Genomic DNA, 22,045 nt, shown 5'->3' on the forward strand with positions numbered 1-22,045 from the left:
CCATTGTTAGGGGAGGGAGGTACTTTTTTTTTGCCTTTGCAATATCGCTCTGAAGCGCAAACAGGAGATAAGGGCAAAAAAAAAAAGAACAGAAAAAGAAAGGCCACTTGCTTCTGATGAATGGGCGTTTATTTGGCAACTCTTCTCTGCCTTGACATTGATTGCACAGGCTAACTAGATCTCATCAGATCTCAAAAGCTAAGCAGGGTCAGCCCTGGTAAGTACTTGGATGGGAGACCACCAAGGAAGTCCAGAGTTGCGGTATAGTGGCAGGCAATGGCAAATCCCCTCTAAACATCTCTTGCCTTGAAAACCCTACACAGTCTACCATAAGTCATCTACAGCATTTTACATGCACCCTTTCCTGCCTATTTAAAGTATTCCCAGATCATCTTGAAAACTCGTCCACCCATCCATAAGTTTACTTACTTTTTACCATCTTTTTGCCCCTTTCTCCCAAGAAGTTTCTTTCAAGTCACGTGACAGTCACATCTGGGCTCATTTGGTCTCTGCACCCTCCCAGCCATCCACACATTTGATGCAGAGGTGGGGGGGTTTGTTAAAGAGCCACCAGAGCTGCTCCTCCCTCTCTGTGGGTGGCGGGGGTGGATGGGTGACAATACTGGCTCTGCATGCCGTATGAACAGCTGCAGGGTGTAGGAATAAATCTGGCCTGATTTCTTTGTACTGCTTGGACTCGAAACACCTGTTGTCTCCCTCCTCGTGTCTCCCTGCTGTCCCTCTGCATGGTGAGTGCCGTGCCGGTTTCGGTGCTGCTGTCATAAGGAGTCCCTACATAGCTTTTTGCTCCTGTCCTTTCTCCATGGATGGGCTCTTGTTCAGCGGCAACATGTGTGCTCCAGAGGCTTGAGGATATAGTAAATGAGATGCCAGAATTTTTTTTGGGGGGGAGGGTGTCCATTGTCTTGTCTGATAAAAATAATAGAGGGCTAAAAACCCCCAAAAAGAGCTCCCTTCAGGCCCTTTTGGCCCTGACCTGGGCTAGCCCAATCTTGTCAGATCTTAGAAGCTAAGCCAGGTTGTCCGTGCTTAATATTTGGACGGGAGACCACTGAAAAAGTCCATTGTCACTACAGAGACAGGCAATGGCAAACTGCCTCTGAACATCTGTCGCCTTGAAAACCCTATGTAGAGGTGTCAAACATGCATCCTGGGGGCCAAATCAGGCCCCCAGAGGGCTCCTATCAGGCCCCTGAGCAACTGACTCTTGTCTCCCCTCTCTTGTTTCCTTCTGCATCTCAGCTTGCTTTGCCAGGCTCTGTCAGTCACACAACAGAGCTACTGAGCCAAGCCTCTCTTCCTTCTATTGACTGAGGCTCCTCCCCCCCCCCCACCAGTCCCTGGGGAATGAAGGAAAGAGCTTCCTTTGCCCACTTCCCTGGCTCCAATGGAAGAAATAGAAAGAGAGCACCTTAAAGACCAATGAGTGCTCATGTTTTAAGTTTAAAGAAAACCCCAAACATTTAATCGTGTTTGTCTGTGTTCTTTAAAAAGTTTAAGTCCCTGCTACCTAATCTTAAATAGGTACGCACATGGCCCAGCCCAACACAGCTCAGCCTGGCCCGACAACGTCTCGTTTATGTCAGATCTGGCCCTCATAACAAATGAGTTTGACACCTCTGCCCTACAGGGTGCCCATAAGTCATCTGCGACTTGACGGCAAAATGTATCGGGTCCTTTTGCGCTTTCTGACCACATATATATATTTACTTACAACGTACATACTACCGGTGTGGTGTAACGCGTAGACTGTCGGACCAGGACCTGGGATGATCGGGTTCAAATCTCTTGCTCAACCATGGAAGCCTGCCAGGTGACCTTGAGTATGTCATAATCTCTCAGCCTGTCCTTCCTTCACAAGGTTGTTTCACAGGGTAGCCTTGTGGGTCTGTTTCATGTAGCGGTGGCCACGAGAGAGAATGCACATGTACTGGATTTATTGGAAACGGGGGCCAGCATCTGTAGGTCTACATTTGCACCTGGGGTAGTACCTTGGCAGAAGCTGCCTATTCAGTTAGTTGTGCAGTTTTGCCACAATATCAGTATATAGTTTTGCAAATGAAGTTGTTGAGCTTTCTTAATGTACCATCACTTGCTGTTATTCCCAGGGGCATCCTCAGCCCGGTTACCCCCTTCTGCGGGCAAGCTATAGGAATTAAAAGCATCTTCTTTTACACTGTAGGGCTGTGAGAAAGTCTTCCAGTATGTAACCTGGGTTGTGACTCCCTCGCATTCACCCTACAAACAGTATGAAACATTAGGACCAATGTTCCCTCTAAACTGAGTTAGTGTGAGCTAGCTCACAATTTTTTAGCCTCCGGCTCACACATCTTTGTCTTAGCTCAGGAAAAATGGCCCCAGAGCAAACTACTTTATGCAGTAGCTCACAACTCTAATGCCAGTAGCTCACAAAGTAGAATTTTTGCTTACAAGACCCCACAGCTTAGAGGGAACATTGATTAGGACGTGTGGGTATGTAGAGACTAATGTTCATAATAGCCCTAAACTGACAGGCTGAGAGGTTGTGATGGACTCAGGGTCACCTGGCAGGCTTCCATGGTTAAGCAAGAGATTTGAACCCGGCCATCTCAGGTTCCTAAACTAATCAGCCTGGACCAAAGATGAATAGTATTTTCCTGCTTTCCTTTAAGCAATCTCTCTCCCCATCCCCCACCGCCCTCCACCTATCTGCAAGAGCAAGATTGCTTCTGGCAAAACAAGAAGGGCTAGTCAGTCTCTCGCTGCAGAAACCTCTCCAATGTCACTGTGGATTTCAGCTAAGGCAAGTGGAACCTTTCCATGTCCTGCAACCTTTCCGTGTTCTTTCCATTCACTGGAAGCAGCTTTTTGGGAGAGAGAGGAGGAATGGAGCTTGGAGGACCTCAGCTTTGTCCTCTGTTGTTCCAAGCAGGGAAGAAGAAGGCTCAAACTATCTTTTGCTGATGTAGGCAAAGGACAAGGAATACATCAGTAAACACCATAGCAAGGCTGTTCACTCTAAGCAGTTCCTATGCCAGCCATGTACCATAAATGCAAGGTTCTTCTTTGTGGTCTTTTTGCATTGCACTGATGAAAGTTGTGCCTGCGCAGAGCACTGATTTGGGAACTTCGAGAGCAGAGGGCCCTCAAATGTTTTGAGCCCATGTGTACTTCTGCAATTTTGAGGGATTTTCATAACAGCCATAAACTGACAGGCTGAGAGGTTGTGATGGACTCAGTGTCACCTGGCCTCCCCAAAAAGAGTTTCTGCAGGAGGCGGAGCCAAACAAATGGCTACCATTGGAGGTGGAGCCAAGTGGAATCCTCCATGTCCTCTCACCTGAAAGGAAGAAAAGCCTGGAGGGAAAATGGAATCATACACTGAATAAGGGAAAGCCCAGGTGCTTACAAGTCCTCCTGATCTTCCAATGGAAAACACCTTCACTTGGATGAGGGTTGCCAATAACAATGGCCCCACCCACTTTCTGAAAAGCTCATTGAGTGCTAAGTAAAGTGCTGGCACCCATGGGTACCTCGTTGGGGAATCCTGTTCTAGAGTTATGTAGGGTTGCCTTTCGTTCATGCTTATGGTTTAACATGAAACTTCACTGCCAAGTTCAGTAATAATTTGGCTTACATTTTCCCCCCTTCTTTTACAGAAACCATTCTCTGTGATGCTGGTCGTTCATGACAGCGGAGCTGGATATAGCTAATCAGGTGCTGCTGTGGTTGCAACTTCCAACATGACCAATCCTCAGTAAGTGCTGATAAGAAGAAACTATGGAGCTTGGGTTTTGGTGCTATGTGAACAGTCTTGACTGCAAAATGTCCTTTTTTATAGGGTCTTCTACACCTATGTAAGAGCTTCCCAGTTCAAATTGGGAGCCAGCGTGTGCTATAGTGGTTAAGAGCAGTGGATTCTGTTCTGGGTAACTGTGTTTGATTTCCCTTGCTTCCACATGAAACCAACTAAGTGACCTCGGGCCAGTCATGGCTCTCTCAGTGTTCTCTCAGCCCCAGCTATCTCACAGGGTGCTTGTTGTGGGGAAGGAAAGGAAGGCAATTGTAAGCCACTTTGAGACACCTTAAGGTACACCTTAAGAAAAGAGACACCTTAAGAAAAGCAGGCTATAAAAAACCTTCTGTTCTTCAGCAAACTGAGTCTGTGAATAAAAATTATCAAATATATGTTCTTGTCATTGAAGTGCTAGAGTCTAAGTGCTGTTTTATGTATTTATCACTTTGGCCTGGAAGCTGGAGAAATTATTTAATTATAAATCATGAAATGAATTTCAGACCTTTCTGTTTTTCTTCCCACTCATCCACCTCCAACATGCATATATCGTCATCAGTGTTCTTTCTAGGGGTTTGCAAAGAACAATGGTATTTTGGGGGTTCAAGTATATTGAACCCCCAAAATATCGGTATTTCTGGATATTCCTGAATCTCAATACCAGTATGGAATTCAGATTACGGAAATATTCAGGAAACCTGAATTTCTTTGGCTCCGTAATACCCTATAGAGACCATAGTCCCTGTATTTTGAGGATTTTCAGATCTTGGCCATTTTGGTTAGATAAACAGTATCCGAAATCTAAATCCAGCTTAATCAATACCTGAAAAATACCAAAGTATTTTCCAGGTAATTTTTCAGCTTGGATTTAGCCGAATGCACATCCCCAGTTTCTACTAAGTATCTGCTTCCCATAATGGGCTTTTCGCAACATACTGGGTTAAGTTTCACATTGAGCATTCTGAAAATGTGTGTTCTGATTGCCTTTTTTCCTTTCCAGGGCTTTGTTCTCTGTCTTTGTTTCAAACACTCCTGCCACATACAGCGGGACAGACCAGGGGTCTGCAACTTGGTGGCTCTGGAGCTGAATGTAGCTCAAGAATTTTGATCACCTTCTTTAGAGAGCAGTCAGTGTAGTGACTTCAGTCAAATTGTAAAGGCAACAATGGAAACAAGGCAATTCTTGCCACTGCTTCCATCAGAAAAAAAGTATATCTTTCCAGCCGCTGTATTATTTGGGGGAGGTGATATGAGCAAAACAGAGTGCAGTATTTCTACAGAACGGAGCAAGCTCTCCTGCATTACCAGCAGAGAGATCTATAACTGCGTCCCAGCATGATTCGGAGGACAGACGTTTGCCTGAATAAATGGGAATCTATCCCATCCCTGCTGGGGTGTAGTATGCCAAATCTCCTCTAAGGTCCTTTCCTCCATTCCATTGGATATAAAATACCAAACGAGCAATAATGTATGGGAGTGTTTTGTCATCATGGTGTAGTGCTTCCAGACACGCGAATCTCTGGAACCATAAGCATCTGGAAAACAATGTTGCTAAAAACGGGGATTTTTTGTTAATTAAGAACATGAGAGGAGCCCTGCTGGATCAGACCAAGTCCAGCATTCTGTTTGCACAGTGTCCAACCAGCTGTCTTCAGGAAGCCCATCAGCGGGAAGACTGTAATAGCATCCTCCCTTCCCTCCTGCCCGTAACCTTCCTGAACTTCTATAAAGAGGGACACTATCTCTGGTACTGGAGGAAGTAGATATTCATTATGCCTGTTAGCCATTGAATGCCCCTACCATCTGTGAATTTGTCCACTTCCTTTTTCAAGCCTTCCAAGGTATTCATTGGAATGTTCTTCCCCTGCTTTTCTTCCCAGTGGTGACCCAAAAGTGGCTGGGGGGGGGTGGGAATGCAGTTTGAATAAACAGAAAAACAAAAAGTGTAATAAACTACATCCTCAGCTGACCCTGGATCCGCTAAGCTGGGCTGGTCAAAACCAGCAGTTGAAATCTTGGGCCAAGAGCCTTTGGATTGCCTCTGGTCATGTCCAGGCTTTAATATCTGCAGCAGAAAGGGGGAGAGATGCCTAGCATGGATTGTATGGTTTTAATACTTGCAACAGGAAAGGGGACAGAAACCCAGTGCAGATTGTATGTAGCTTGCAGGCATGATCCCCAGAAGTCCCCCCTCCCCCTTGGTAGAAGAACCTCTGGCCACTCCTAGGTTTTAAGGCCTCTCCAAGCAGTTTCCAGATAGAGGTCCAGCTCCCCAAGAAGAGATCCCAAACCTATGGGCAACCAGTAATGGGGATGTAATTCCGAGGAGAAGAGTAGCAAACAAAGATGCTGAGGCATGTGCCTGTAGGGGCAGCATCCAACCTGGAGCCCCCGAAAGCGGGCAGGCCCCCAGATGTGGTCCTCTCTCCCACTCTCCTGTTCTTTATGACATGTAGCGCTTGAAGTATTTTAACAGTTTGAGGGAGGATGCATCAGCCTGCTAGTCATCAAGCTTATTCGTATAACTAGCCTGGTTTAAGTCAATTTGAATTCTGCTGCTTGCCATTCTCACTGATTACATGTTTCTCTCCCCGCCCTGTTTTGTTTGCTCTTTGACAGGCCTCCTATAGATGGTGGAGTTTCAGAAGTGGAAATAATTTCGCAGCAAGTAGAAGAAGAGACCAAAAGCATAGCGCCTGTGCAGCTTGTTAATTTTGCTTACCGGGATTTGCCACTAGCTGCAGTAGATCTGTCCATAGCAGGTTCTCAGCTCTTGTCAAATTTGGACGAGGAGTACCAAAGAGAAGGGTAAGTGCCAAATGACTATTTATTTAAATACCTTTTCTGTAGCTTGCTTTCCAGTGCTCTGAAGATAGCTGGTACCTTATTAAAATCTGCATCTTCTAAAGGCAAAGCGTATTCTCACTAAAGTTCTGTGGGCTGAAGTTCTGCCGAAACTGCTGTCGTCAAGGGTAGGTGGTTTCTGCAACTGCATCTTCTTAGCTGGTCTCTGATGGTTTGCAGGCAATTTAATATTCATCTCCCCACTGAGCCTGTCCTCTGAGTAGTTTTAAAAAAAAAACCCAAATCCTCTGTTCAGGGAATAAAAGTGCTAGATGACAGTTTTCTGTCTTGACTGTGTTCTTACCTTGAAAGTATAGAATAACCATTGTGTTGAACTTCTCCACCCCACCCCTGCTGCTAATGAAAATCAGTGCTAAAGGCCAGGGATGTAAAAAGGAATTTATGACTTCCATTGTAGATCAGACAGTGGTGGTTTTGTGTATTTGGGTAGGTGGAAATCAGAATTGTGAAGATCACAGGATGGAGCGGAGGTGACTTCTGTTGCCCCAGCCCTCAGAAGGTCGGACCAGAACCAGTTGACTGAAATAAAATCAAAAGTGTTTTCGACTAAACACTAGGCAAAGGCGAAATGGCTGTCTGACAACAACACTGATTCTGCGAGCTTAGGCAGACCGTGAGAGCGAGGGCAGGAAGGGATGAGTCAGTGCTGGGCTCCCATGGCCATTTCCTTCATGCCCAAGGTAACGCTGATCACCGCTTTGTGGTCAGTAAGGAGTTTTCCTACAGGCCAGATTGACCAGGGATCCTGCAACTTTTCCCCTTCCTCTGGGCATAGATTGGGGGTCCCTGGGGGAATGCGTGAGGAGGTAGTTGTGAATTTCCTGCACGGTATAGGGGCTTGGAGTATATCACCCTTGAGGTTCCTTCTTTCACAGTGTTTCAAACGGTGAAATCTCAAGTTAAAGCATCTCAGTCCTGTATTACACCTAATAAGAGCCCTGCTGGATCAGACCAGTGGTACATCCAGTACAGCATCCTGTCTCACACAATGGCCAAGCAGTTCCCCATGCAGGAGAATGAGTTAGAAATAAGGTATTAGAATGGACTGCACCACTTGAGATGGTGGGTGGCATACTGTGGAAGCCCGTGTTTTGGACTGCTCCCCTATAGAAATAGCTCTTTTCAAGGAGGGAAACAACACAGCAAGCAAATATGAATGTGCATGTGTGTGTGCTTAAAAGTTTTCTCTCTGCCGTGCTGGCTTTCTGTTTGCATGGACTTTTTAGTGAAAAGAAATATTAAAAGCTGGAACCCATTAACCTGCAGGCTGAAGTGGTGCGGTTCATTCTACCACCTTGTTGCAGAAGGTCCCTGCCATCTCCATTTGAAAGGGGATCAGTTTCTAGGTGATGTGAAAGAATGTTTGGATCCATCCCAGTGGGAGGAGGTGGTGACAAGCAGGTGCTCACAGTTTTTGCTCTCTTTGGGGCAGTCAGAATTTGCTACTTGGCATCTGGGCTGCTAGATGGGATGCCGCAGTGGTCCAAGTTTGCCCGCTGGGCCACCAGTTAACGATGCCTATCCTAGAATATTTGTTCCAGATACGCCAGTTTGAGGATTTCTTTCTAGCTGTGGAGCTGTGACTTCAGTCATTATTCTTAAGATCCCCATTGCTTATTGTACTACTCACCATTTGAAAAAGCAGAATGTGAAAGGGGCTGTGTGGCTCAGTAGAAGAGCCTCTGCTTTGCACGCAGAAGGTCCCAGGTTCAATCCCTGGCATCTCCACTTAAGGACCAGGTAGTAGGTGATGGGAAAGACCTCTGCCTGACACTCTGGAGAGCTGCTGCCTGTCTGAGTAGACAGTACTGACCTTGATAGACCAAGGGTCTGATTCAGTAGAAGGCTGTGTGATGTGTGTTCTCCTGTATGTATAAACCAGCCAGCCTCATATAGCAGAGCTGAGAGGCAGCAAGTCTTCCTGATGGTTATTGGCAGTCGGTGTAGGTAGTGCTAGCGGTCAGATTCCATTAAAAAAAAACCCAAGATCCCGTCTTCCAATGCGTTTTGCAAGGGCAGTAACACAAGCTTACAGTGTCCAACCGCAGTTTGCTTTGTAGTACTTAAGCCTCCTGTGTTATTAACACAAGTCTAAACCAACCTGCTGTTTTACTGGGGTGGACCTAGGCCTTCCTCCAAGTACCCTTCCACCAACTTAACTGACTCTTTCTCTAATGGGAAGTCCAGTTACATTAGAGCAGGGGTCCTGAGCGTTTTGAGCCTGCAGGCTCCAGAGCCAGCCACAAAAAGGCAACCACAGCTTACCTTCAATCCTACAGTAAAGCGAAAGCTGCTGCCCAAGCAACTTTTTAAAAAACATCTACACAGCCAGTAAAATCTCGAATGGCCTTTCAAGCTGAAAGCCCCACCTGGCCACTCCCACTGATCTAAAAACACTTGATGGGCACCAGCAAAGGTGTCAGTAGGTACCATAGTGCCTATGGGCACCACATTGGGGTCTCTGTATTAGAGGAAGGCTTCAAACGTGAGCCAAAAGGGTATCAGTGTTTTAATAAATAAACTTTGCTCAGTGGAGTGGGAGGGCAGGTATAGGATCCACTCCCTCTGTCGTATAAATTTCACCTTCTACCATGTTCCTTTTTCCTGTGAACAGTAGTGTATTGTCACATTGCCCTTTCATTCCCCCCCGCCCACCTCCCCAGTCTGGATTCATGGCTTCCTACCCTAAGAATATAGCTTCTTTTGCCCTGGCGTTTTCTTGAGGTGCAGATGGCCCCAATCTTTGCTTTGTTTGGTGATTTGGCTTCAGTCTGCATTTCTAACTGATAGCCTTTGTTCAGCAAGATGCAAGCAAACCGATTGAGTTGGACACGTGCCCGTCCACAGAAGCTGGGACATTGTCGACTGCACTTGTTGAGGCTGGGGTTCCCTAAAGCTCTTAAGCTTATGGCTGGCCATCTAGTCTCTTGGCATGTCTTCCGCAATCAGCTACTGTTCTGACTTCCTTTTCTTAACTAAATTACAGAGCAGGCAATTGACTTTTGTCCGCAAGGCCAGCTAGGTTTGATGGGATACCAATTAAGGTATGGCACAGAGTCTTGGCTTGCGATGTAATCGTCTATTTAAGCCTGGACGTCGTCGACAAGCGAGAATGAGATCGCTGAACTTATTTGGCAATCTCTTCCTTTAATTGTACGCATGAAGGCTAAGCGAGATCATGTGAAGACTGGAATGAGGTCTCTTTCCTATGTCGCTAGCGTGAATGTGTGTCATCTTCTCTTTTTGAGACCCTTGCTCCCAGCTTTTCGTTCTGGGTGCCTTGGTTCAGCACAGGTTGCTAGACAGACGATGACAACTGAATCAAAATAAGACGTAGAGGGACAACAGTCTCTGTGACCTTGACTATAAATGAATTCAGCAGTGCTTGACTTGATTAATGCTCCCATGCTCACCTAGGCTTAGTATTCTTGAATTCTCTGCTGTGCACTGTTGATGTGGATGGTGGTGTGACTAGAAGCCCTCCTCACTGACAGTTGCTCGTAGGATGGATTCCCTCCTTCAGGTATCCTAATTCTGTTGAATTCCCATTGCACGATGTCTTAGTAGTAGATTCCTCTTGCCTAGAATTGGAAGCTGTTCCAGAGGGGAACCAAACTATTTGCTAGACAGCTCAGTTTTATTTTGTCTTATTCTGAACTCCTTCTAACTTTTACAAGGCATTCTGTATCCACCAACCTCTCCCTTAAGAACATAAGAACGTAAGAGAAGCCATGTTGGATCAGGCCAATGGCCCATCCAGTCCAACACTCTGTGTCACACAGTGGCCAAAACAACCCAGGTGCCATCAGGAGGTCCTCCAGTGGGGCCAGGACACTAGAAGCCCTCCCACTGGTGCCCTCCCCCACAAGCACCCAGAATACAGAGTATCACTGCCCCATACAGAGAGTTTCGACGAATCTTTCTTCTCTCCCCATTCCTACCATGACTGCTGCTTCAGCAACAGACTCGTAGAAGTGGGTGGGCAGAGAACATTTGTTTGCGCATCCCTTTCCCCAGTGCCTGAGCTCACCCTTCGAAATACAGTTCTTGGGGAGTCTGATACTGATATGTACTACAAGGCACTACAAGGACTACATTTCCCAGGGGTGCACTGCCGCAGTGCCCCTCTAGTGAGGCAAAGGGAAATGGGGCATACAGAGAGAGTCTTTTAGGGTTTACAACAGCCTCAGAGTGTGGTCTGGAGTTCTCCCAAAATTACAGCTGATCTCAATTGTATAGAGATCAGTTCCTGTGGAGGTACTGGCAGCTTTGGAGGACAGACTTTGCAGCAGAGGTCCCCAACACGCCATGGCACCTGCTGACACCTCTTCTGGTGACCACCATGTGTATTCTAGTAAGTGGGCAGGGCCAGGTAGCACTTTTGCCCAGCAAGGCTTCTGATGGACCATTGGAGATTTGATTGGCTATGTAGATTTCTTTTTTAATGTTGCTTCGGCAGCAGCTGCCTCCACAGCACAAGGACCTGCACTGTGTTACTGGGTGTAAGCTGTGGCAGTCATGCTGTAGCTGGCTCCGCCTCCAGCCAGTTATGTAATGGTTCCCAAATTTTCTTAGTTTCACAGAGATTAGCATCTCTCAGTCTGGCTGATAGTGTATCTATTTTGTTGCTGCGCCCACCATGCCATATCAGAATTCCAAATGTGCCTACAGGATTAAAAAAGGGCACGCCTGCATCTCTGCTGAGCTCTCCTCCCCTTCCCAAGCTGCATCCACCCCAGACTCCATCTCCAAATCTCCAGATTAGTTGGCAACCCTAGATTCTCTGCCTGCTTAGCAGCTAGTGAGTCAACTGTAGTGTAATGGGATGGACAAGAGTGACGTTCTTCTCTGGCTCTGATAATGCAGTAAGGGGTTGTGATGTGTTCACCTTTGTATCGGAGATGGCATTACAAGCTGTCAAAACTCATAGTATATGGAACATGAGTTCAACTGGTATGTCTCAGAGTGGCAGCAAAAATCGTTTTTCGCAGAGGAGGAGAAGAAATCCTCTGAATCCCGCTTGACAGTTGCCTACTCCCAAGCTGAAGTTCGCTGCATGTCTTCAAGGAACAAGCTTTGCTCTGAGCCCCAGATCCATTTTCCCCGACTGCTGGTGTCATTCCGGTTTTCCTTGACAACACCGGAACTCCAGCTGACCTCACTATTTACTTTTATTGATCAATTTCAAAAATGCATCAACTGCCTTTTCCAAGAAAATTGCCCAATGTGATGCACAATAAAATACATGAAGCCAGCACAGTAAGATGTTGTAAAACCAGATGACAAGCAAAAAACAAGCATAAAAAAAGAGTATGAAAACAAAGCAGTGTGTAATTGGCCTTATGGGATCAAACCCAATAGATGGAGGAGGAGAGAGGTACAGGCCTGCTATTTCCTTGATGGTTGGGTTGAAAAGGCTTTTTGAATTGTTTCAGGTTTTTAAAAATCTCGCACTGTCATCTTTGTTCAGATCGGGGTAAAAGCTTTTGAAAAGCACTATGCTCATTTGCTGCCTGAGTACTGTTTGAAGAACAAAGTTCCATCACTTTTTTAAAAAAAATAATAATAAATGGGATCTATATTCTTATGTTATAGATCCGGAAGTAATTTTTTGATGGCCTGAACACTGTGTTCCTCCAGGATCTTGGCGCTGCTTGTTCTTTGTAATCATGTTAATTGTGCTATTGGTACTAGGTCAGCTATGGAGTTCAAGAAGCTCTTGGAAGATGGTAGAGTTAGTAGATTAGGATGTTTCATACGGTAGCTGTGTTGGAGTTCAAGAAGCTCTTGGAAGATGGTAGGGTTAGTAGGTTTAGAATGTTTCACAGGGTAGCTGTGTTGGAGTTCAAGAAGCTCGTGGAAGATAGTAGATTTAGTAGGTTTAGAATGTTTCAGAGGGTAGCTGTGTTGGAGTTCAAGAAGCTCTTGGAAGATGGTAGTTAGTAGGTTTGGAATGTTTCAGAGGGTAGCTGTGTTGGTCTGCGGTAGGACTGTTAGATTTTAGACTGTTAGTTTTCCAATTCACTGATGGCATGGTGGACAGGCAGCTGAGGTAGGCACACACAATAAATCATGCTTCCAACTATTTATTTGAAGATGAGTTTCTGTACTCATAAAATAAGTTTATTTCCTAAAACCATTTGAGTCAAAGTGACTGTGGATAGAAACTATCGCTCCGGGCCTTGGCTTTCCAAAAAGTTCGTAATTAAAAGTTAGCCTTGTTAACCTGGTGGAAGATTCTTCTGCCAGCAGAAAAGGGCTTTCCCTATTTGAGTGAGAGGCCTGGTTGACTTCTGGGGCACAGTTTTGAGGGACACAGCAGGCTGTGGGGCAGATGTGGGAGAGACAGGAGAAGTTCAGTTCTACAAAGCATCAATCTACCTGTACTGGATGGGCTCCGTTGTCAGTTGAAGGACTAAAGTTGTCCTGAGTAATTTTCTGGTTGACTAAAGGCAAAAAAAAAAAAAATTATTGCATGATTGCCTTTTTTCCTCTCCTTCTGGTAACTGTAGCCTGAATGTCATGAGTTTGCTCTGTAAGGAGCTTTCGTGCCTAGTGTGGATGGGTGGCAGTGCTCAAAAGGTCTTCATATCTAGTTCTGTCATCACTATTGGTTCATGTTCATCAAAGGCTCATTGGGTGTGTGCTACCAGTTGTATCTCATCACTCTTTGCCATTCTTTTCTTAATTCAGAAAAAAACCCTAAAGCACTTGATTTTGTACTTGCAGTCCCTAACAGGCCTTACCCATACATGTGGTGTTGAGATGCCAGCGTTTCCTCTAAGCCAGGGGTGTCAAACATGCAGCCCCGGGGGCCAATCAGGCCCTCGGAGGGCTCCTATCAGGCCCCTAAGCAACTGGCTGTCATTTGCTTCCTTCTCCCTCTTTCTTCCTTCTGCATAACAGCTTGCTTTGCCATTTGCTTCCTTCTCCCTCTTTCTTCCTTCTGCATAACAGGCTTGCTCAATCACATGGGAACTGCAGAACGAAGCCTCTGTTTTCTCCATTGTCTGAGACTCCTCCCTTGGGGAGGAAGGAGGGGAGGGAGAGCTTGCTTTGCCAGGCTCTCTCAATTACACAGCAGAACTACTGAGCCAAGCCTCTCTTCCTTCTATTGATTGAGGCTTCTCCCCCTCCTGGTCCCCAGGGAAGGAAAGAAAGAGCTTCCTTTCCTCAGTTCCCTGGTGCCCATGGGAGAGATACAAAGAAAGCACCATTAAGACAAATGAGTGCTAATGTTTTAAGCATGCTTTATTTAAAAAAAAAAATCTTTGTGTTCGTCTGTGTCCTTTATAAAGTTTATATCTCTGCTGCCTAATCTTAAATAGGCACACACATGGCCTGACCAGAGATGGCTCAGCTCAACAAGGTTTCATTTGTGTCAAATCTGGCCCTCGTAACAAATGAGTTCGACACCCCTGCTCTAAGCTGTGTATGTGTGAGCAGTCCTTCATTAACACAGGAAGCCCCTTTCAGCAGCAGTCTGGAGTTGCACAGAGTCTTGCACTGCCCATTCCCTGTTTTAAGATTACAGCAGTTATATTCTGTTCAGGATGTAAACTGAACTGCTCAGTGGGGGGGAAATAGAGGGAGCATTGGTGGGAACTCATGTGGTGACTAGAGCAACATGGCTAGAAGAAGATATTGGATTTATATCCTGCCCTATACGCTGAATCTCAGAGTGGTCACAATCTCCCTTATTTTCCTCCCCCACAACAGACACCCTGTGAGGTGGGTGAGGCTAAGAGAGCTCTGACAGCAGCTGCCCTTTCAAGGACAACTCCTACAAGAGCTATGGCTGGCCCAAGGCCATTCCAGCAGCTGCAAGTGGAGGAGTAGGGAACCAAACCCAGTTCTCCCAGATAAGAGTCCCCACACTTAACCACTACACCAAACTGGCTCTCTAGAAAATCATAAGGGTGTACATTTAGTATGCACCTTTTGAATTCTTTAAGTTTATCCTGGCTTTTCCGAGACAAGTCCCTCCTCAGTTGCTTCATTCTCATTTCCGAAAAGCCCCTTTTTTGTCAGTTAAGTATCTATTTATGCCTGTCCATCCTGTTAAGGTGGCTTTGTTTCTTAGATCTGGTGGTCTGCAAGTCTTAACTGAGCCAGGCTGTGTACCTGTTAATGTGTCACAAAGCTGCATGCTGCAGGAGTATAGCTTCTCTTTTTTTCCAAGTCAAGGAAGCGGAAACAGTGACAGCTGTTAGCAGCTTGAGTCGAAGTGTCTGTAGTGGCTTATTACCAAAAGAAATATGGTAATCTTTTCCTCACTCTTGTTCAGCGTTAAGCATTCATTTAAACACCACTTCATTACAGAAAGCGTCAGCTGGTAACAGATTGGCTTTGTGTGGAGACAAATATCAAAAGATGTGCTTTCTCTCCCTCCACCCTTCCTTTAAAGTAGCATTTCCTGACCTTTCCTTCACAGTACATTTTTAAAATATTTCTGCAATTTTTGTACAATATTGTGCACCAAATATAAGCATCAATCTCCTTATCGCTGAGAGAGAACAGCAAGCAGTTATTACTGTACAGTTATCCCCCCCCAAAAAAAGAACTCCAGATGTATGAGTTTATTTAATAAAATTATATCCCACAACTCGCATGAAGCTGCCATATACTGAATCAGACCCTTGATCCATCAGTGAAGAAGAAAATATTGGGTTTATATCCCGCTCTCCACCCTGAGTCTCAGAGCGGCTCACAATCTCCTTTCCCTTCCTCTCCCACAACAGACACCCTATGAGGTGGGTGGAGCTGAGAGAGCTCTCCCAACAGCTGCCCTTTCAAGGACGGCTCTGCGAAGAAGATGATGATATTGGATTTATATCCTGCCCTCCACTCCGAATCTCAGCGTCTCAGAGCAGCTCACAATCTCCTGTATCTTCATCCTCCACAACAGACACCCTGTGAGGTGGGTGGGGCTGAGAGGACTCTCACAGCAGCTGCCCTCTCAAGCATAACCTCTGCCAGAGCTGTGGCTGATCCAAGGCCATTCCAGCAGGTGCAAGTGGAGGAGTGGGGAATCAAACCCAGTTCTCCCAGATAAGAGTCCGCACACTTAACTAGTACACCAAACTGGCTCTTAGTAAACAGTCAAAGCAAGAGCTTTGACTGACTCAGGGCTATTCCAGCAGCTAGCTGCAAGTGGAGGAATGGGGAATCAAACCTGGTTCTCCCAGAGAAGAGCCCATGCACTTAACCACTACCACAATATCAGCTTTGTCTACTCAGACTGGTAGTGGCTCTCAAGGGTTCTCAAGCAGAGGCCTTTTACACCACTCACTTCCTGGTCCTTTTACCTGGAGATGCCAGAATTGAACCTGGGCCTTCTGCATGGCAAGCAGAGACTCTATTGCAGAGCCACAGCCCCTCACTTAACCACACACTTGAACCCATGTGACGCTGCCTTATACTGCATCAGACCTTTGATCTGTTAACATCATTGTTGTCTGTTTAGGCTGGCAGCAGTTCTCCAGGGTGTCGGGCAGAGGTCTTTTGTATCACCTACTGCCTGGTTGCCCATTTTATCCTTTACAAACATTCTTTTTTTTCCGGATTTAATAGGTTTATTAGATTTTGAGGTACAACGTATGGGGGAGGGGAATGAAAGGGAAAGGGAAAGGGAAGGGTACTTGAATATAAAAAAAAAAATGTGTAATATTTCTACTTATACAATGCTCAATTCATATCATCATTAGTATCTATGATCTTATAATATTCACTACAAACAGATCTTCTCATTTAATAATACAATACAATAGTCCTTAATATCTCTTGAAGCTCCTACTAAGAAAAGAATATAATTATGTACGGCAAAAATTTTCATAAATTACCTTGCTTGACTTATTTTGGAAGTTTATGTATCACAACATAGCCAGTTATATAATGGTTCCCAAATTTTCTTAGTTTCACAGAGATTAGCATCTCTCAATCTGGCTGATAGTGTATCTATTTCTGCAAATTCTAAAAGCTTAGATATTAGTTCCTCTTTTCGTGGTATTTCTTGACATTTCCAGTATTTGGCATAAATTATGTTAGCTGCAGTCATGGCATGTATTAAAAATAATTTCGTCTGTCTGGAGTAATCTTCTGGTAGTATATTTAATAAAAAGAGTTCTGGTTGGAATCTAATGTGTATATTCAGAATCTTTTGTAGTAGCTCATGGACCATCTTCCAATAAGTTTTGGTTCTGTCACATAACCACCAGATACGGTAAAAAGTTCCAATTGCATTTTTGCATTTCCAGCATTTGTTTGACATATTATGATACATTTTTGCTAATTTGTCTGGAGTGAAGTGCCATCTATAAAACATCCTATATATATTTTTTCTTTTAAGTTCATTGATCTGGTCATTTTTATATTGCATTTCCAGACTTTCTCCCAAACTTCTAAATATGTATTATGACCTAAGTTTTGGGCCCCCTTGACCATGCAGTCTTTAACTATCTCATCTTGCATCTTTAAGTTTAGAAGAAGATTATAAAATTTTATTAGCTTTGTTTCTGGTCCCAACACTATCTTGTCAAAAGGTGATTTATCTTTAGCAAAGCCTATCGTTTTGTCTTTTGCAAATCTGGATTTGATTTGTAGCTTTGTCCACCAGCCTAGTATGATCTCTTGTTGGCTTAGTTCATCATCTGTCTTTCATTCATCTAAGTCAGAAAGAAGAGAGTCATATCTCCATATTTTTTGGAAGCCCACCAAGTTCGGTTGTGTAAATGCTTCTGTGGGAAAGACCCACTTCGGAATTTGCATTTTTGGGGTTTTAACCAACTCCAGACCTGAAGTAAAGAGCTTCTTATTTCATGATTTTTGAAGCTTTTGTAGCTTTCTGGTTTTCCATACCAAACATTCTTTACAACGTTCTTCCCACCTTCTTATTAGAATAACAGAAACTCCATTTCTCCTCGAGCCTGACAATGGGAGCTTTTACTCTCAAAAACTCTTGTTGATCTCTAAGGCGTTACTGGGCTTGAATATAACTGTTTTCCTACACAGCTCCTCTCCGAAACGGCCTGCTCCATTTTAACTGGAGATGCCAGGGATTGAACCTGGGACCTTCTGCATGCAAAGCAGAGGCCCTTCCACTGAGTCACTGCTCTTCCCTTTAATCTCAGCGAGTTTACAGCTTCTGTCATCCTTAACTGTGCAAATCTAAAAATCAATAAGATTGTTCAATTACAAGCAGTCACCATTAGAACAAATAAAATTGAAGGTGATCAGCCTTACACCCATAATTTCACATGAATCTTGTGCTGGCTATTTCAGACTTAAAATCTGATGAACCGGCTCCCAGAAATGCCTGGAGTTCAGGAAACTTGACCTTTTGACCATATCACCATACAGAAGCTGCTGTGAAAATGTCGTGATGCGGCATCACCCCAGAGTCGGAAACGACTGGTGCTTGCATAGGGGACTACCTTTACCTTTTTATCTATCAGACAGAAGGAACTCAAGTTTAGCTTTTTCTGGAAGGCCTGAAATTTTTTCAATTAATGGGGTGATGATCTTACGATCTTCTTCGTGGTCTCTGTGCTTCACACTCATGGGATAGAGCGCCTGCACCGATCCCCGAATCGGTACCTAAAAAGCCCGGGATTTTTTCGCGCTCGGCACCAACGGGCATGCTCAAGGATCCCAGTGCGCATGCTCACCGGCGCCAGCACGAGGATCCCGCCAGTTCCTTTCTGACCGCTGCACTGAGAGGATCTCCTTTCGTGTCCCCGGTCGGTAAAGTAATCTTAGGATTGCCTTTCTTGTTGTATATAGCCTGTTTGTTATTTTTGTAGCGTAGTTAGTTGTTTGATAGTTAGTGTTGTAAAAAAAAAAATGTTGGACTTGCCCTTCGGGGCCCAGTTTTCCCCCGTTTTTCCCCTCAGACACTTTCCTGGGTGGTTTTTCCTTGGCGTCTATGGAAAGACGTTGGGGGTTTTTTAAGAGGTGCCGCTCCTGTGGGAAGAAGATTGCCCACCCCCCGACGGCCATTCCCTCTGTCTCCTTTGTTTGGGCGAGGGACATTGTGTGGATTCTTGCTCGCACTGCCTGAGTTTTTCCAAACAAACTCGCAAGAATCGAGCAGCAAGGCTTTCAGCTGCGTTTGTTGAGTTGGTGCTTCTTCCTCAAAAGATGGCATCGGGCCCGTCGGTACCAATGGGAGAGGCTGTGGCCCCGACAGTCACATCGACCGATACATCGCCGATCAGGACCCAGATGCCAGTCGAGTGCGGGCGTTCCACAAAGTGACCTTCTGAAGGGTCAGTGGACACCCCAGCTAAGAAGCGTCGGGATGACTCGGGGACCCAATCATCCGCACTGAAGAAGGTGAAATCTAAGGAGAATCGGAAGAAGAGATCGTCCTGCACTCCTTCCCCTTCTCATGACGCTTCAACATCGATGTCGACCGCTCCACCGAGGAAGATCTTGGCATCCCCAAATCGTAGCCCTTCGGTGTTGAGAGGCAGTGCTTTGCAGCAGTTGCGTCTATTGGCATCGGAGCAAGAGATCGACCTCACTCAGTGCTCCCATTCTTTGGGGTCGAGGCGTCGCAGTGAGAGCGACTCTGTCTCGGAGGTGGAGGTGGAGGTGTCGGCACCGATGGAGCCGTTGGCACCGCTGGATCAGGCAAGAAGTCGGAGAGAGCTGGAACCGACCACTGTAGCTCGCCACTTCCCACCGCTTCCACCGTGGGAGCAGCGCCAGTGGCCTCCCTACGCCTATCCAGTGGTACCCCCCTCGGGAGTTTGCAGACTGGGACCAGCAATCCGAGGCATCCCATATGTCGAGGCTTTCCCAGCATTCTAGGCGGCGTCCCTCAGCATCGATGTCCGTCCTGCCCAAAAGACACGGCGTGGTGGTGGAGGAAGTCCAGCCTGGGTCGTTGGTGTCGATCCGGTTACCCATCAGAGAGTCAAGGCCGGTGTTCTCGGAACATTCTTTGAGGAGAGAGTCTTCATCGTCGGACTGCAAGGTCAGTACCGATGATCCAGACAGGGCTCTGGAACCTTCGCCAGTGTCTCATACCACTGAGGATCTTCCCATTTCACCATCGGAGGATCTAAAGTCATATGGGGATCTGGTGAAGAAGATGGCACTCTCCCTCTCTCTCCCGGTGACACAACCGCAACCCGTTGTGGACGAAACCGTATTCGACATCATGCAGCAGGATACATCTACAGCGGTTGCCCTGCCTGTTACGAAGGTCATCTTACAGGCAGTGAAGGAGCCCTGGACAAAGCCTGCTTCTACACCTGTGTCATCAAGAAGGTTGGACCACATGTACCGCATCCAAGAGGCCGGTGCTGAATTTCTCTTCACGCATCCAAAGCCCAATTCGGTGGTCGTATCCTCCTCGTCAAAGGCCTGCAAGATGCACTCCTCTCCACCAGATGAGGGAAAGAAGTTGGACAACGTTGGGAGGAAGTTTTACTCTGCTGGGGCGCTGGGAGTAAAGGTATCTAACTATGCTGCGTGCATGGCTAGATAACAATACTCAGTGTGGGAACAACTTACCCCCCTCTTGTCTTCCCTGAGTGAGGAGAAGAGGTCTGTTGCAAAGAAGTTGCAGAAGGAAGGCTTTGCTATGGCCAAGCAACAACTGGCTGCAGCAAAGCATATGGAGGATTTCTCAGCAAGAACCATCACTTCTGCTGTCTGCTTCTGCCGCCACTCCTGGCTCAGGTCAGTGGCCCTCCAGCAAGACACCAGAGCTTTCGTTAAAGATCTGCCCTTCAGGGCGAAGGCCTCTTCAGCTTGACCACCGACAGTGCACTCCAGGAAATAATAATAATAATAATAAATTTTTATTTGTATCCCGCCCTCCAAGCCTAGGCAGGCTCAGGGCGGCTAACAGCATTTCATAAAACATACAATGATAAATATAAACTTTAAATTTAACAAATATAAAACTTTAAGTTTAACGTCATTTAAAAACCAGTCAATATAATTAAAATTTTTATAGCTTAATCTGACAGTGACGATGGCATTTTTGACGCTAGTTCTGTCAGTTTACAAAGTTTACACAATGACATAGGTCCTTAAATAGGACCGTGTTGGCGGATCCTTAATTAACAACCTTATTCAGCAGTCCGTATATGCTAGCTTGAAGAGGGTGGTCTTGCAGGCCCTGCGGAACTGATCAAGGTAAGCATATGGATAAAAGCATAAAAAATTCAGGAACCTGGATGTCCCGCCGTCTTCCAGAGCTACGAAACCAAAACAGTGGAACAAACCTTGGTCAAAGAAGCCATATCAAAAGTTCTCCCCGGAACAGCAGTGGAGACCTCGCTCTGCCCAACCTGAGAGTAGGTCCCCATACAGGGGGAACAATAGAAACCGCTACGCTTCTGCACAGACCACCGGCAAGTCCAAGGGCACTCACCCTCAAAAGCAGGGCCTTTGACTTTCTGGTAGCACGCATCACCGTCCCCACTTCTTCTTCGTCTATCTACCTCCGCCCATTCCTGTCAGCCTGGGAGTCCATCTCTATGGACAGGTGGGCGCTTTCCATCGTCATGGAAGGCTACAAAATAGATTTTGCTCAGATTCCAAACCAATCTGTGGTAATCACCACACACCCTTCCCCACCTCTGCTGGCGGAGGTGAGCAACCTCCTACAGAAACACGCCATAGGACGGGTCCTGGTGGAGGCCAGGACGGGAGGCTTCTACTCTTGTTACTTCCTGGTTCCCAAGCAGGACGGGGGTTTGAGACCAATCATGGACCTTCGGAATCTGAACAAGTTTATTCTGTATCAGAAGTTCAGAATGTCCACTCTGCAAACAATTCTGCCCCTCATCAACCAAGGGGACTGGATGGCAAAGCTGGACCTCAAGGATGCCTACTTCCACATCAGCATCCATCCTGCGTTCAAATGTTTCCTTCGGTTTGCAGTAGGTTCTCAACACTTCCAGTTCAAGTCCCTTCCGTTCAGCCTGTCCACTGCACCTCGGGTGTTCACGAAGATGATGAGCGTTGTGGCTGCCCACCTCCGGCTTCAAGGGATAGTCGTCTTTCCATACATCGACGATTGGCTCCTTGTGGCGGAGTCGAAGGAAAGTTTGTCAAACCATATTGCCACCACTCTTCGTCTTCTTCACACCTTGGGTCTGCAGGTCAATTTGGAGAAATCACACCTTACTCCATCACAGACAGTTCAGTTCATAGGGGCTTTGCTGGATACAAACCTTCATCGCGCTTTCCTGCATTAGCAGAGAGCGATGGACATTATCAACCTTGTCAAACTTCTGCAGAGTTGAAAGTGGGGCACGGCGCAGCAGCTGCAGCAGATGCTGGGGCTGATGGCGGCGACTACAAGCGTGCTGATCTTTGCAAAGCTGAGGATGAGAGGCCTACAGCTTTGGTTTCTTCGTCAGTTTC

The 22,045-nt window shown here is 46.0% G+C and overlaps 1 protein-coding gene and 1 non-coding gene across 2 annotated transcripts in view; both read left to right on the forward strand.

Annotated features, from left to right (window-relative positions):
- Nucleotides 1-3,656: 3,656 nt before the first annotated feature.
- The window catches only part of TMEM266 (transmembrane protein 266), a 101,447-nt gene continuing 83,058 nt past the window's right edge, over nt 3,657-22,045 (forward strand). The window contains exons 1-2 of the mRNA XM_060260066.1: nt 3,657-3,757; nt 6,413-6,601. Of these exons, the coding sequence (XP_060116049.1) occupies nt 3,744-3,757; nt 6,413-6,601 (203 nt within the window). The 5' untranslated portion in view covers nt 3,657-3,743. The remainder of the gene's footprint in view (nt 3,758-6,412; nt 6,602-22,045) is intronic.
- Nucleotides 8,313-8,386, forward strand: TRNAA-UGC (transfer RNA alanine (anticodon UGC)). Its single transcript has one exon. It is a non-coding gene; the product is annotated as a tRNA-Ala (tRNA).

Source organism: Heteronotia binoei, chromosome 19 (assembly GCF_032191835.1).
Source record: "Heteronotia binoei isolate CCM8104 ecotype False Entrance Well chromosome 19, APGP_CSIRO_Hbin_v1, whole genome shotgun sequence".
Classification (NCBI taxonomy): domain Eukaryota; kingdom Metazoa; phylum Chordata; class Lepidosauria; order Squamata; family Gekkonidae; genus Heteronotia; species Heteronotia binoei.